General features: G+C 49.4%; 2 protein-coding genes across 3 annotated transcripts in view; one reads left to right on the top strand and one right to left on the bottom strand.

Moving 5' to 3' along the window:
- The window catches only part of PSMB2 (proteasome (prosome, macropain) subunit, beta type, 2), an 8848-nt gene extending 8318 nt beyond the window's left edge, over positions 1-530 (top strand). Inside the window, exon 6 of one of the 2 annotated variants that reach the window (XM_009084144.1) lies at positions 302-530. In XM_009084144.1, the coding sequence (XP_009082392.1) occupies positions 302-409 (108 nt within the window). In that variant the 3' untranslated portion in view covers positions 410-530. The remainder of the gene's footprint in view (positions 1-301) is intronic. The other variant, XM_009084145.1, reaches the window with a different exon arrangement.
- Positions 531-10854: 10324 nt separating this feature from the next.
- Positions 10855-14341, bottom strand: TFAP2E (transcription factor AP-2 epsilon (activating enhancer binding protein 2 epsilon); the record flags this gene model as incomplete). Its single annotated transcript, XM_009084146.1, has 4 exons — positions 10855-11143; positions 11710-11851; positions 13795-13913; positions 14136-14341. Coding segments are annotated over 4 exons (756 nt in total), but the record flags the coding sequence as incomplete, so codon positions are not given.
- Positions 14342-14343: the final 2 nt, after the last annotated feature.

Raw genomic sequence — 14343 nt, 5'->3', positions numbered from 1 at the left:
CCTGCTGAAATTTTGCCTCTCTAGCCTAGGCTTGTCTGGCATGGATTGTCTTACAGCAGAGGATGAACTCACACTAATTCATTCCTGAGCAGGGAAAACCCCACTGAGTTCCTAATCTTTCAGGTCATTAACAGCTGGACTTGATTAACAGTTGGACTCTATCTCTTCCAACCCTGACGATTCTCTGACTCCACTAGAACCAGGATGGGAGTTTTGATGTGCATCACCACCTCTCTCCAATTATCCTCTTCTGTTTCAGTGCTGAGTCTCATCTCTCTGTGTTTCTGTCTTTGCTGAACAGCTCCAGAAACGTTTCATCCTGAACCTGACCTCGTTCAACGCGCGATTCATCGACAAGGAGGGGATCCACGACATGCCCAACATCCCTCTCACAAAAGTGGTGTCCTAGCCCCCTACGCCTTTCTTCAGCTGTCTCCTCTTTTCACCTTTGGGGTTGTTTTGTATCCATGTGAAGCACACGAGTCATGGACTCAGTGGGAGCTCCAATAAAGTCTGACATTTATTTAACCGGTTCTGTCTTTTCATTGCACTGATCCTCCCTGAGAGGGTTTAGGTAAACCCACAGTGAGGGTAAAATTTGATTTACAGTTCTTGGGTGCACATCCAGGATCTTTATCTTTCCTTTGCTGAGATTTCACTGCTCTCCAGGTCTCTTCTGTGTAGAAACCTGGTGCTGTGTTTTCTAGGTGACCGTGTGCTGTTGTCCCTTCTCATCACTAAAGCTCAGCAAACCCCAGGCAAGTGTTCCATGCCAGAGAAGCAGCATCTACTTGATTTTCCTGAAGGTGTTTCCACTGTTTGCATTATAAAACAACAATCAGGTTTCCAGAGACTTAATTGGCCTTTGATACATTTAGTTTCCATCCAAGTGAAAGGTGAAGGAAAAGATTTTTTCCAGCAGAATGGATTTCAAATGCACTTTCAGCTCAGCTGGTTGTGGGTCTGTGGCTTGGAAGGAGCCACATTCTGCTGGCACAGAAGCTCATTAAATAGAAAGTAAATGGTATTTTAAGTAGAAACTGATGTGTCAATTGTGTGACATTTCTGAATTGATGCATCTCTGCATTTAAGTCCATGGAAACGGTTCAGTGAGAAACAAAACTGCAGCACTTAGAAATCTTTGGACTAGCTGGAGCCTTGTTTCCATGAGAGTGTTCCCTGGTCCCTCCAGGCTCTAGATACTGCTTCCCTACAAACCCATGCCTGGAACAACCTTGGAGAATCCTCACGTGGCTGATACTTGTGGCCTGCCCAGAAGTGATTCTTCCGAGATAAGTTTTTACTGGGACTTGAACTGTGTTAAAAGTGCTTTGGGTGCTTACTTTGTGCTTGAATGAGCTTGGGAAAAGAATCTTGGAAACAGGAGGATGGGTGTGTAGACTATTACTTGTGTCATGGCACAACAGCCAAGTTCCCAGGGGGAGTGGGAAGTCACAGACCCAACTCTCTGGCCTTGCCTCAGTTGTGTGGTTGAGTGTTTGTTTCTGCCCCTACATGGTGTCAGCCTGGAAAACCAAGTGTTCCTGTCTTGTGGGATGGGGGAGAACTGGAGGACACTGAGACTTCCCTAATGGCACCCCAGAAATTTGCAGCTCCACACCCTTTGCCCTCCCTCAGCTTAATGCAGCAGCTCTAACTTGTTTCCCCACTGATGCTGAGTGTTTTTGCAGTTTTCTTGTCTCACCTCAAGCTCCTCAGTGCAGAGGGGCTGAGCTGAGGGGCTGTTTTGTCACTGCATATCACAGTGGAGGAGTCAGAGGTCTCACCTCCAGGCTGAGCTGGGAACCTGCCTGCAGTGTCCTCTGACACCTCCTTGCATGCAGGTGATTAAGAAACATAAAACAATGATTCCCTGGCTGGACTCAGGCTGGAGTGGAACATGTGTTTTGCCTGAGGGCAGGGCCAGGGTCTGAATCCCCCGTGGAGAGGGAGATCCAAGGGGTTGTATCCAAAGCCAAGGGAGCAGCAACCTCCAGGAATGAATAAATGCAGCCCTTGATTCCAAACCAGGAACAAAGGAATTGGCTCCTGAGGAGGTTGGACTGTAGTCTCTACCAAAGTAGATTTTTTTGAGGGCTTTCCAAGAATTTACAAAGGAAAACTCTCATACTTTCGCTAGATAGAAGTTATGTGTAACTTACTTTTCTAAAGGTCTGCAGTGCTGGTCTTGAAATTCAGGAACCAACTTTCAACAGTAATATATAGAATCTGTTGGAAAAGTCACTGTTTTAAGTTACTAGAAGAGAAGAAAACTTCTCACCTGCCTCAAGTTGAACCCTAAAGGTTTGGAAATCCTGATTTTGCCTGGAATCCAGGCAATAATTCACCTGCCCAGTTCAGAGTGCCTGTTTGCCATGACAGGCAGAACTGAGCACTGCAAGAAAACGCTGCTTTCTGCTGTTTTTCTGGGTCACATTATACAAAACGAGTGTTGTAGAGTAAGGCAGAGTGTTCCCAGGGCACTGTGGCCACAGCAAACTGCTCTGCTGTGCCTTCCTGTAATTCCTCCCATATGTTCTACTCCCAGAGCCTCAGGGCCCCAAGAGTTAACAAGGCCCTTTTTCTGCTGTTGGGTTTCCTGTTTAAGGATGGTGTTTTCCTGAGGAGCAGATCATCACCAGCTCATCTCTCCAGAGCTTGGACATAGCTCCAGGATCAGTTTACAGAGCCGGAGTGCCGTTGTGGAGACTCCCAGCAATAATCCCCAAACCCAGAGGAATAAACCACACTTGGAGCAATCCTGCAGAGGATTCTCAGAGCCTGTGAGTGACTTCTGCTTGTGGGGATGAACTGTTGGCAGAAGCTTTGCCACCAAACGGAGCTGTCACTTTTGGGAGTGAAGCTGTGGGAGCAGAGGGGAGAGATCAGGCTGAGCTCTCCCAGAGATGTGTTTTCCTTTGCTCTTGTCCCCAGTTTTGACAGTAGGTTCCTCCAAGAAGCTTTTGCCCATGCCAGGGCTGACATTAGGGATTATGCTCACAGGATTTGGTTGAGTCCATTTTCCCATCTGAAGCAGGGACAGAATATCCCTTTTGTCTGAAATAACTTGGCATTCCAGGAAGGAAAACCTCTAACTTTGCCACCTGGGAAGCACTGTATGAATTCAAGGAGTAGTGAATTTATCCTACCTGTGAGAAGTTTATCCTTCAAGCCATTTTTAATTCTTTAGAGGTTTAACCTTACGCTGGTTGTTATCAGCCATCAACAGGCATTTAGTGCAGGAAATTCTCACTGATCAAACCAAACAGACATCAGTGGTTTCAACAGATTCAAAGAGAAAAGCAGCAGAATGGAAACGGTGGAATTAAAATACACAACTTGTCTACCTTCCATGCCCTTGACTGTGTTGGTTTGGATCTCTGAGTTCCCCTGACTGGCTGAGGACTGTGTCAAAAAATAAGTTAGTTGTCTTGGAAATGTGAAGTGACAGTTTAAGTGTTTTGTTTCTGTGCTAATGTGCAATTAGGTCATTATCTAATAAGCTGATTCATGTAGTCTAACTGGAGACAGCTGTGGAAGGGAGAGAAAGCCTTGGCTCTGGGGAAGGGGGAGAGGGTGTCTGACAGGATCTGCTTCAGGACTGCCAGGATGGGTTTCTTCCCCTTGTCATACAGCAAAGCTTAGCAAGATCTGTGAAAAATTAAATTCTGCTGATCAAATCTAAAATGTGGGCAGATCTGGGTGCCAGGAGTGTGGTATCATCTGTGAGCTGTAGATCAGCTCAGCCCCAGGTGGGACCAAACCAATCACCAAATTCTCTGAAGAGATTTCTTGGCTCAGTGTGTTTCCATTTGGGTAAGTCACCTTTTGCTTAGCAGAGAATTCCTTGATGTTGTCAAATATTTATAGTGTTTATGTTCAAGCAGGAAAATAGGGATTCTCCTCGAGTTCCTTTCCAGCAGACAGAGGAAGCTCCATCATATTTTGTGCCAGTGTTTTGGGATTGTTGACCCAAAGCCCTGTGAGCTTCAGTGGGGCTCAGTCTCTTCTTGCTGTGTATCGCCTGGGAATGCAGCAGATGCCATTCCCTGCTCCCAGAGCTTTGGGTGTGTGGGGAGCACCTGTGTGTCTCCCCGGCCTCTGGGTTCATCAGAGGTCAGTGATCTTGCACTCTGCCACCTCCTCCCAAACTTGTTTGGCCTCTTCCTGCCCTGCAGATCCTCTGATGCTCACAGAGCTCATGGGGAGAGGTTCCCCCATCCAGCAGGGACAGGTGGGATGTGCAAGGCTGTTCCTTCCCTTGGAAGATCCACATTTGATGTTTCACAAGTGTTGGACAGTTGTCCCATGATAATTATCCCTGTTCCCACAAGGGAAGGCAGTGAACTGCCAAAACAACCAGAGCAGCTGCAATCTGTCCTCTCCTGGGTGATCCAAGTAGGGATGTGAAGAGAAGTTATATATTCAGGTTTTTTAGGATAATGCCCTTCTCCCTTGCAAAACTGCTCTGGACATGTGCTCGGAGCAAGGATGCTCACAGGATTTTATCAGCAGCTCTGCTGGGGAGGAAAAGCTGCAGCACCATGGGATAGAGTTTTCAAAGAACTTTCTGTGATCCCACAGCAAAGTTTGCTTAAAAAAGTACTGGGGAGAAGTCTGCAATGGCTGCTTGGAATGTGGGATGCTCCAACACATCCATTTGCTCCCTCCCAACAAGCCTTTAGTGTGCTGAGCTGTGGCTGAAGGGTGTCATTATGGGCCTGGGCTGAGCAGAAAATGCACTTGTCTGTGTAATTAAAATGTCCCCAGCTGGATTATATGGGGATCAGAAACTTCCAAGTACATAACCAGACTGACACGGGAATTGGGAAAACATTTCCGAAGCTGTCAGCTCATTTTGTGGTTTTCTTCCCTTCTTTTGAGCAGCAATTTCTGGAATCTTTGGAACTTCTGTTCCTGGGCAGGGCTGAGTGTGGGGTATAAATGGATTCCCAGGGCTTACTTGGTCCTGATTTTCTCTCATTTCAAGTGATAAGGTTCAAACCTGTTTCTCTTCTTGTAACCATCCCTAAATTCACATAGCTCTGAGCAAGCACCTTCAAGAAGAGAACAATTAAAACAGGGGTTTGATTTCATTTGTCTGACAGTGTCCAGCCAAAGCACATGAGGAACCAGCCCAGGACATCACACCTGGGGCTTTGCTCGGGCACATCTGACATCCCAAGGTGTGTTGGTGCTTCCCTTGGTGCTGCTGAGCCAGGGCAGGGCTGGTCCTGTGAGCTGCATCTCCTGTGCTTCCATCCCTCTGGATCTGAGGTTAACTCCTGCTGATGTGTTTAGGAGCTGTGAAACCACAGGAGTTTGGGTTTGGTTTCCATGTTGGCTCTCAGATTTGCAGAGAACTGGAGCAAAAGGTTCTTTATGTTCAAAAAGCTGTGAAAAAGCTTATTAACACGTGGATTTAATCAAACACATCTCTGCCCTGGACAGAGCTGAACGGAGCTATTTTCCCTCACAGGGTTTGCTGATTTGCTCCTTGGCTGAGCAGGTTCAAAGGCACTGACAACTTTTTGGAAGAATACTTTAAAACATTTCCTTGGGGTTTTTTTTAACCTTTTTATCTAAGTTTTCTACTTTCCCAGATAAGACTTACAGGATAGATTATCTACGTGGTCCTTATTCCAAACATTCTGAAGGATGCTCAGTAGGGTTTTCTCACCTCCTTTGCCTTGTTCACTTTCCTGGGGGGAGCTGAATGCTTCAGTTGGCCTGAAAGCTGCCTGGAAACCACCTGGCTGTGCTCTGCCCAGGGGTGATGTCCCTGTCCCCATCCCTGTCCCCATCCATGCCCTTGCAGGGCTGAGGATGTGCCTATTCCCACTTTGGCCCTGGAGAACTGTGCCCAACCCTGTCTGTCTCCCAGGGAGAACCTGACGGGGGCTGAGCCAGAGTTATCTGTGCTCCAGGACTGGTCTGATCCTGAGTGGTGATTGCTGTGTGCTCCAGGAGGATCCCTGTGATGACCAAATTAGCAGGAAACTCCAAAAGCCACAATAGGAGCTCCTAAGGTGCTGGATGACAGGGCTGTGGAGGGAGGGGATGAAACGAAAGTGGGTCAGGAGTGGGAGGCCTGGGCTGGAGCAATTCCTTGTGGTGCCAGGGTCCATTTAAGAGGCAAAACAGCAGCACATTACCACGAGGTGTAAGAAAGGCTGTTTTCATGGTCCAAACTGAGCAAACTGGCCTTGCCACCAGCCTCTTCCTCCTCCTCCTCCTCAGCAGTGCCTGCAGCAGCTGCATTCCACGTCCTGCCTCCCTGTCCTGATGCTTTCCTACCTTGGTTTCCACATGGAGCGAGCAGGCAGCAAAGCAGAACAAGGATTCCTGCAGGAATGGACTTTTTCTCATTGGAAATAGAACAGTGAATTTGCAGGTTATATCTTCAAAACAAACTGTTGAAACAGTTTTGGGTTAGGATATTATTTTTTAGTTGTGGTGCTAGGGTTGATGTATTTAGGTTTGAATCCCAACTTTTTCCTTAACTCCCTTCAGCTCTGTGTGTCACATCTGTTTCCTGTGAGTCCAGGTAGCTATTGCCTTTGTAAACTTGTCTGTTGAAGCCCAAATTTGGGGGTAAGATCCTTCTGCACAGAGTCTAATTCAAGGGTTTGGTGCCTGATGGCACAATAAGGAACTGCAGGAACGTGAATTCAACCCTCCTGAAACACAGATATCTGGATTAGATGAAATGGTCTCATAGGACATGCTCCTTTTCTGAAAAGTTTCACTTCATGCTGAGCCATAAACCCCCTGGGAACGTGACGTGGGGACAGACCTTAAGAGGATCCTCAGTGTCTGCAATTATTGGTGCTGGTTATGGAGTCCCATTGGGAATGCAGCGATGCTCAGGTGGCTGCAGAGGGAATTCTTTGCCATGTGGAGGAGGTGAGGCAGGAAGACCCAAATGCCACTCCTGGCCCAGCATGGCCAGATTCCAGGGGAGGTGCACGGAGGCTCCACAGGCTGCACATCACCCCGTGCTGCTGTCCACAATCTCCGTGTCACCCTCCCAGACAACAGTTATTATACTGCCTGGTCTGAAAACCTTTCCACTCTGGGTGTTTTGATTCAGTTGCCCTAACAGGACAAACTTCCCTTGCTCCCAGGCCGTGTGGCTCCTTGAATTCTGCATACAAACCTGGGACTTTAATGGACTCTCCTACACCAAGGAATGCATTAACTACAGGTCAGCAAGCTCTGCTTATTGGGTTGTTTCACACCGAGAGCTGTTATTACCCTGTTGCTTTTAAGGTCCTGCTTAAAGGCAATTACTTAGTCTGTCCAGAGCCATGTGGAATTCCAGCACAGCCTCTGCTCCCTGGCGTTAACGAGGCAGCTCCGCGTGCCCCTCAGTTTGCCCTTGGGACAGCTGACTCTGGGGGAATGAAGAGTTTTCCTTACTGTTCTCTCTCTTTCTCACTTGTCAGGGATTGGCATGTGGTTTCCCTGGATTTGTCATTCATTCAAAATTAATTCAAAAAAGGCTTTTTCGGTTTCGGTTCCCCTTCAGGACTGAAATTCCAGCCTGTTCCGTAACGAGCGTAGAAACCACGAGCCTGGATCTATTTTTACTCTTTGATACAATCCTGGGTATTTTCCCACGATAAGATTTGTAATCAGTGTGGGAATTTCTGCCAAGGCTGAGCCCCAAATTGTGTAAAGTGGCTGTTTTTGCTGTGAGGAGGGAGAGGCAGAGGACATGGCAGGGGATGGCCTCGTTTGACATCGAGCTGGGAGAGAACTCCAGAGCAAGACAAGGACAAGAACGGGCCTGGCACAACCCCTGACCCTTCTGGGTATCTCTGTGGGCCCACAGGAATGAGGGTGTCCACAATTTTGGCAAGCCTTGATGCTTTTAGAGCGTTGATCCTATGTTATGTGTCCGTCACAGGTCTTGAGCATCTGTGCTGGCATCAACAAGTGAATCCAAACCATCCAACTTCCTCCCACTGCCGGGTCACTGGAGGCCCCAGACTGTTCCTCATAAAACATTCCAGAGACTTGCAGGTCCCCAAGAGGGAGGTGAGGAGGGAGGTGTTGAGCACCCGATGGATGTGGCGTGTAATTACTGGAGGCAGATCCTGGTTCTCTGTCTGTGTTGCTCATCGCTGCTGTGTCTAAGAATTCCTTGATATTCAAAGTGCCCCGGCCCAGCCAGGTTTGCATAATGGGGTGGAATTAGGGAAGGATGTTTCAGGCCAGGATAGGACAGGGGCACACACACTTTCATCCTGTGGCGTCGCTGGCTCTGCTCTGATACTGAACCAAAGGGAATTACTTCGGGAGAGTCATCCTAAATAACCCCACATAGGGAAACCTGTATTGGAGCACAAAAGCACCTTACTCTCCTTTAGCATAATCCATTTAAATGTGGATTATGCTGATGCAGAACAGGAATAGTTCTAGACAGGAATAGTTTTGTGCTCACACCCTCATTATCCCAACTGGCTTTGAAGTGTAAACAAACCTCTGATGTGTCTGGAGTATTTCCATTCTGCTTCCTGGCTCCTCCTTGCTCCTTGACTCTTCCTTTGGGATGCTCCAGAGCAAAACCAGACCTGCAGATCCCGTCGTTTAGGTCTTTGCTTTCACAAACCTCATACCAAGGGATGTTTCCAATCCGATTCCCAATTTAAATGCCTCCCTAAGCTTTGAAGGGAATATTTAGATGCAAGTTTCTGATGCTGAGCCATCCCACAAATTATAGTAGGACATGAGATGTTTCCTTTCACACCTTTCTGAAAGGGAGAAGGTTTGTTTCAAACCTCTTGTGGTGTCTTTTGGGACAATTTGGGTTTTTTTTCCCTCTACTATCATCAGCCAATTCTGCACCTCCAGAGAAACTCTTCAGGTATGACTGAGGAGGGTCCAGACAGAGAGTGTTGCTGTGGCTCAGACCTGTTCCATCTGCCCAGCCCCTTGCTGTGAGGAGCAGTGGATGTGCAGGGAAGACTTCAAGCACAGAGTCCTCCTGCCACGAACGCTGCAGCTAATTTGGAGCTTCACTGCCTGGAGTTACTGGGGTTATTTTATCTGCTAATTTATCCCTGATACCATGAGGTCCTTCTGCAGCTCTTCACAGACGGGTTTGGATTTGACTACCCTGAGTCGTTCTGAAGCAAACACATCATCTCACTCTTTGTCTATGGCGGCGCCGGCGCCGCAAGGGCTGAGGACGTTGGGCATGAGCTCCTGTCACTCCCTGAGTGCTGCCTCTGGCATCACTCAATCCCAGCACTGAAACTGAGGAGTCTTCCTTACATCTATATCATTTCATGCCATGGAATCACAGAACCAACCTGGTTGGAAGAGACCTCCAAGATCATCAAGTCCAACCCTACCGTGGTCACCAGACCATGGCACTAAGTGCCACATCCAGTCTCAGCTTGAAAACCTCCAGGGATGGTGAATCCACCACCTCCCTGGGCAGCACATTCCAATGCCTGAGCACTCTCTCTGTAAAAAATCTCTTCCTAATCTCCAACCTAACCCTCCCCTGGCAGAGCTGAGTCTGTGCCCTCTTGTCCTGGGAGAAGAGACCAACCCCCACCTGACTCCAACCTCCTGGCAGGGAGTTGCAGAGGGTGAGAAGGTCTCCCCTGAGCCTCCTCTTCTCCAGGCTGAACACCCCCAGCTCCCTCAGCCTCTCCTCACATAAATTCCATGAAATTAATCTCTACAATTTCAAGCTACAACCACTGAGGCAGAAAGGTCCTTGTTCACAAAGACGATGGAGGTGTTTTCTTCAAATAAAAAGAGGTTTATTAAGAGCATGAGAATGACATTGTGGTGTGGGTGTTGTACATCTATTGCAGCATTAAGAGAAACAACAGCAAGTACAAAATCCTGCAGAACTTCTAGAGTCATTATCATCACAGCCTAGTTCGTCCATGCTACAGTTTGGTGGATCCAAAACTTCATTCCCATTTCTAATGGCAGAAAATCCAAAGATTTTCGTCTTTCAGGAAAAAAAAACCCAACCAAAACAACCCAAAACAGAACAAAAAAAAGGCAAAACAAAACAAAAAAAACCCCAACTCAGTTTGATATAAATAACTTGCACTGGACATTTTAAAACTTTCCGATTTTAATTACACATAAATAAATATTTACAGATTTCCAAGAGTTCAGTTTGGCCTCGTTCAAGTTCTGCTCCTTGTGCTTTATTAACTAGTATTGTTAGTACTTTCAGAGACTCGTGTGCTGTTATCTGTAAGTTGTGGAGTTCTGGTTAGTCCTGGGTTTGACTTTACCTGCTTCTCCCAGGACCAGGCTCTCCCCGGTCCTGCCCCGGGACGCGTTGGCTCTGTGGTCCTTCCTCCCTGTGCCATGGCCTGGGGCTCCTCAGCCCATGGTAAAACCCACAGGGAGTCCAATTCGAAGCTGTAAACGAAGTCTGGACCTGCTTTAAATCCAAAGCAGTTCTGCTGGCAATTTTCCTTGGCCTGGTGTTGGGATTGGGCTGTGGGTGGGGAAACAGCTCCTGCTCCGAGCACTGATAAGGCTTTTGCTCTTTCAGTTTTTCAGCTGGAACCAACTCCTGGAGCACATCAGGATTTCACTATGGGTTTCCAAACGAACAAAACAAAATCAAATTGCACATGACTTGGCTTCCTGCAAAACCCCAGAGCCATGGGCCTGGCTTCCCTGGGCCTCATCACATCCACTAGGGCTGTTCTCTTCTTCAATTCTTAACTCTTCTCTTTTTTTTTTTTTTTGTCTTTTCTTGGTTTGCTTTATGAGTTTCCTCCCACATTCGAACACAGCAGTTCAGAAAACAGTGCAGTGGGTCGTGTCTCCCCTGGGAGCCGTGGGAGGGCAGGAGGCAGCGCGTTATTTCCGATGCTTCACCTCCTTTTCTGAGGCTTTGGAGTCCCCAGCTGTGTGCCCGTTCCCTGTGCTGTTCATGAATATTTTGTCCAGCCCCTTGAGGGACTCCAGCAGGTAGTTCTGGAAGGCGGTGAGCGCAGCACAGATCGCAGGGCCCCCGAAGCCGTGGGTGATGAGGCTGAAGTGGGTCAGGCAGCTCTGCACTCCAGGCTCCAGGATGAGTGAGGGGCGGCTGTTCCCCAGCGGGGACCGATCCTGGGCTATCAAGTCTGCAAACTCTTTGCAAATTTGCCTGGAAGAGAGAGGTTTGGTCACTGTAATGCTGGTGTGGAGCAGCAGGACGGAGAGTCAGAGAATCCCAGAATGGTTTAGCTTAGAAGGGACCCTAAAGCTCATCCAGAACCACCTTCTGCATTGGGTAGGAACAACTTCCACTAGAGCAGGTTGCTCAGGGATCCATCCAGCCTGGCCTTAAACACACTCAGGGATGGGGCAGCCACAAGTCTGAGTGTGTTTGGGGATTCTTTGCCTGCTCCCTGCCCAAACATCCACCTTTCTTCTGGGAGTTTTCACCTCCAGCCTGGGGAAAGCCCCTGGATGCAGAGTTGGAGTCACTGGCACTGCTCCTGCTTGGAAGGGGCATGCGTAGCAGTGCCAAAACGCTCCTTGGGGTGAGATCACCCTCTCCCACAGAGGAGCAAACCCTTTGGTCCATGCAGCCCATTCACTGTGCTGCTGCACATCTTCCTGCAGCACGTGAGCCCACCCCTTCCCCACAGGGGAGCAAACTGGGGGCAGCACTGCCCTCCCGGGCTGTGGGCACCAAGCACACCAGTGGCTCGTTGCCATTGTACTCACTTGGTGGCCAGCAGCATGTTTTTGCGGGTGTGGAGCTCCGTGGGGTCGGAGTGCTGGCGGCACAGGTACTCTGCCGCCGCCTTGGCTGGGAACTCTGTTTCGCAGACGTAGCCGAAGTCCCGAGCCAGGTGAATGGCTTCACCTGCAAGCAGGACACACCAACAAGCTGTGTCAGCACTGGGGTGAGAGCAGCACTTCTGCAGCAGCTCCAGCCACCTCTCTGGTGGGACTGGGGCACTTCCCTGCCTCAGTGTCCACCCAGGAGCTCTGCCCACCTTCAGCTCTTGGTGCAAAGACACCACTGTGAGTTTCTATTCTCATCTGTAAGGCAATTAGTCTACGTGGGCTAAACGAGCCACAGCCAGCTCCAAACAGCAGCTGGATCTTTCCTGGTTCTTAGGGGAGCAGCAGAAGGTGCTGGGTTGGAGCAGGTGAGGTGTGACTCCAAAAGGAAGAACAGCAGAGGCATTTCTCACTGGCACATCCCCTGCTGCCTCTTTCTCTCCCTACGTCTTCCCAGATTTCCTGCTTGGCCTTTTCAAACTGCGCAGAGTTTGAAACAGGGGCCAGAGGGTGAAAGAGCCACCCCAGCCCTGTGACTGCAGTGGGGAAGGGGCAGCAGGAAGGGGGTTAGGTCCTCCTGCGATGAGCTGTGGCCCTCGGGCTGGAGGCACAGGCAGCGTATCCATCACCCCGTGGAAATGCCCACCCATGGATGGAATTGATCCATCTCCAGGCGTCCCTGTGGAAATAATCAGAGCTGATGGCAATTGATCATGCCCAACACCCGAAATCCTGCTCGGGCAGGCAGAGCTCATTTGATGGCCCCCCTGCTGCTCACACGTATTAGGCCATCCATCCTCCCAGCATTAACCCAGATCCCACCCCAGCTCCGGCTGAGACAGGGAAGTGTCTGTCCTTCCCACAGAATGACAGTACTTTTCACTTCGTCTCCTCCTCCAAACAAGGAGCAAATCAGGTAAACCTAAAGAATCAGAACTGCAGTTGTTTTTGTGTTGAAAAACTGCTGGGAAACTGTTCCTGGGATGATCAAAAAGGGTTGAGTGACCCCAGGGCTGGAGCCAGGATTTATTTCCTCCGTGGGTGTGTGAGTGGCTGAAGGTTTTAAAGGCAGTTTGGATGTTGGATTAGAGAGATGCTGGGGGCACGGGGCAGTCTGGCTCCAGGGAGAGGTGTTCAGGCCACACTCAGTCAGACCCCAGGGAGGAGACACTGGGGCAGAGCTCTCAGAGGACTTTGGCAGGCAGAGGAACATCTCCTGGCACCATCAGGCTTAGTGCAGGAGGAAATTCTATCCATCCAACACACATGGCACTGCTCTGATTTACTGTGAGCTGGTCAGCGGGAATCAAACCATCAGCAGCCACCTGAAATCAAACCGCACTTTTCTTCCCTCCTTTCTCTTCTTCCTTTTCTCTTCATGGAAATCAGCCTTTCATTCAGCGGGAACCGACTGCCCTGGGTAACAGCTCCGCCTAATGAAGCGGCTCATTTAATTTGCCGGCGACAATGGGGATGGTTTTCTATGCGGGATCCGCAGGCAGCTGCGGGGACACAAAGGATTCCGGAGCTCGGGGCTGGCATTCCGTCTGTTTGTGTCCCGTGTCCCTTCGACATCATCATTTCCATGGTGCAGAGCAGCAGGAGGGGAGGAAACAGCCGAGTGGCTTTGGGCAGAGGCAGCTCACACACAGATCAGCCCTTGGTGCCTCGCTCCAAGGACAACACCTGCACATCTCACCTCCACCTGCAGCACCTCAGAGCTCGCTGATGGCTCCTTGATGTCTCCCTCATCCCCTGCAGAGTTCCATCCCTTTCCACCCCCCTGCTTGGGCATTTTCTTGGGTATTTACTGTCTTGGCTTAATTTGTGTTCTCCCCTCTGCCTTCCCAAGGCTCTGCTCATTTAAAAGGACACACTTGGCTCAGCATGGAGACTTACACAGGGCCATTCCCAGGCTCATTTGGAGGTACCAGCTCTATACTCTGGTTTGTGGAAAGCTGGAAATGAAGGGATGGAGGTCTCAGCACTCCCAGCCTCGGTGGGACAGGGAGTGGCTCTTACCTTCCACCAGGGATGTCAGCAGAGTGACGTTGGCAGCTTTGCGCCTTCCTGCAGGTAGATTTAGTCCAATTTTCTCTAACCTTTCCCTTAAACACCGACCTCCATTTTTTGATTTGGCTCTGAAAGGAGAAAACAAAGAGGGGGGGAAAAAATAAACCAATGCAATGAGTGTTAAAATAACCGTAATCCTAATTTAAGCTGTGAGGCTTGAAACAAAAGAAGAAAAAGCAACAAAAAACCTATTTCCCAATATACCACAGCCCAGGAATTCTTATCTCTGATGGTCTGAGGGGTAAGAGCCGGTGCTGAACGCAGGTCCTGTGGACCTTGGAGCAGCTTACCTGCGGAGGACCCCCCCGAGCAGAGAGGCGTTGAGACACTCGGGGGGTGAGAGCCTCCTCTGCACCTCCCCGACCGTCACCTTGTACTTGGAGGTGGAGCTGAGGAGGGAGAGGCGTCCGGGCACGGAGCAGAACACCTCGTTGGGGTTCGTCACACCTCCGATCAGGCCATCCTTGTTCATGGACAGGCTGGAGATGGTGGTGCCGT

This window comes from Acanthisitta chloris, unplaced genomic scaffold (assembly GCF_000695815.1).
Source record: "Acanthisitta chloris isolate BGI_N310 unplaced genomic scaffold, ASM69581v1 scaffold35441, whole genome shotgun sequence".
Classification (NCBI taxonomy): domain Eukaryota; kingdom Metazoa; phylum Chordata; class Aves; order Passeriformes; family Acanthisittidae; genus Acanthisitta; species Acanthisitta chloris.
The sequence above is the reverse complement of the archived record's forward strand: the minus strand, read 5'-3'. Positions and strand labels throughout refer to the sequence as shown.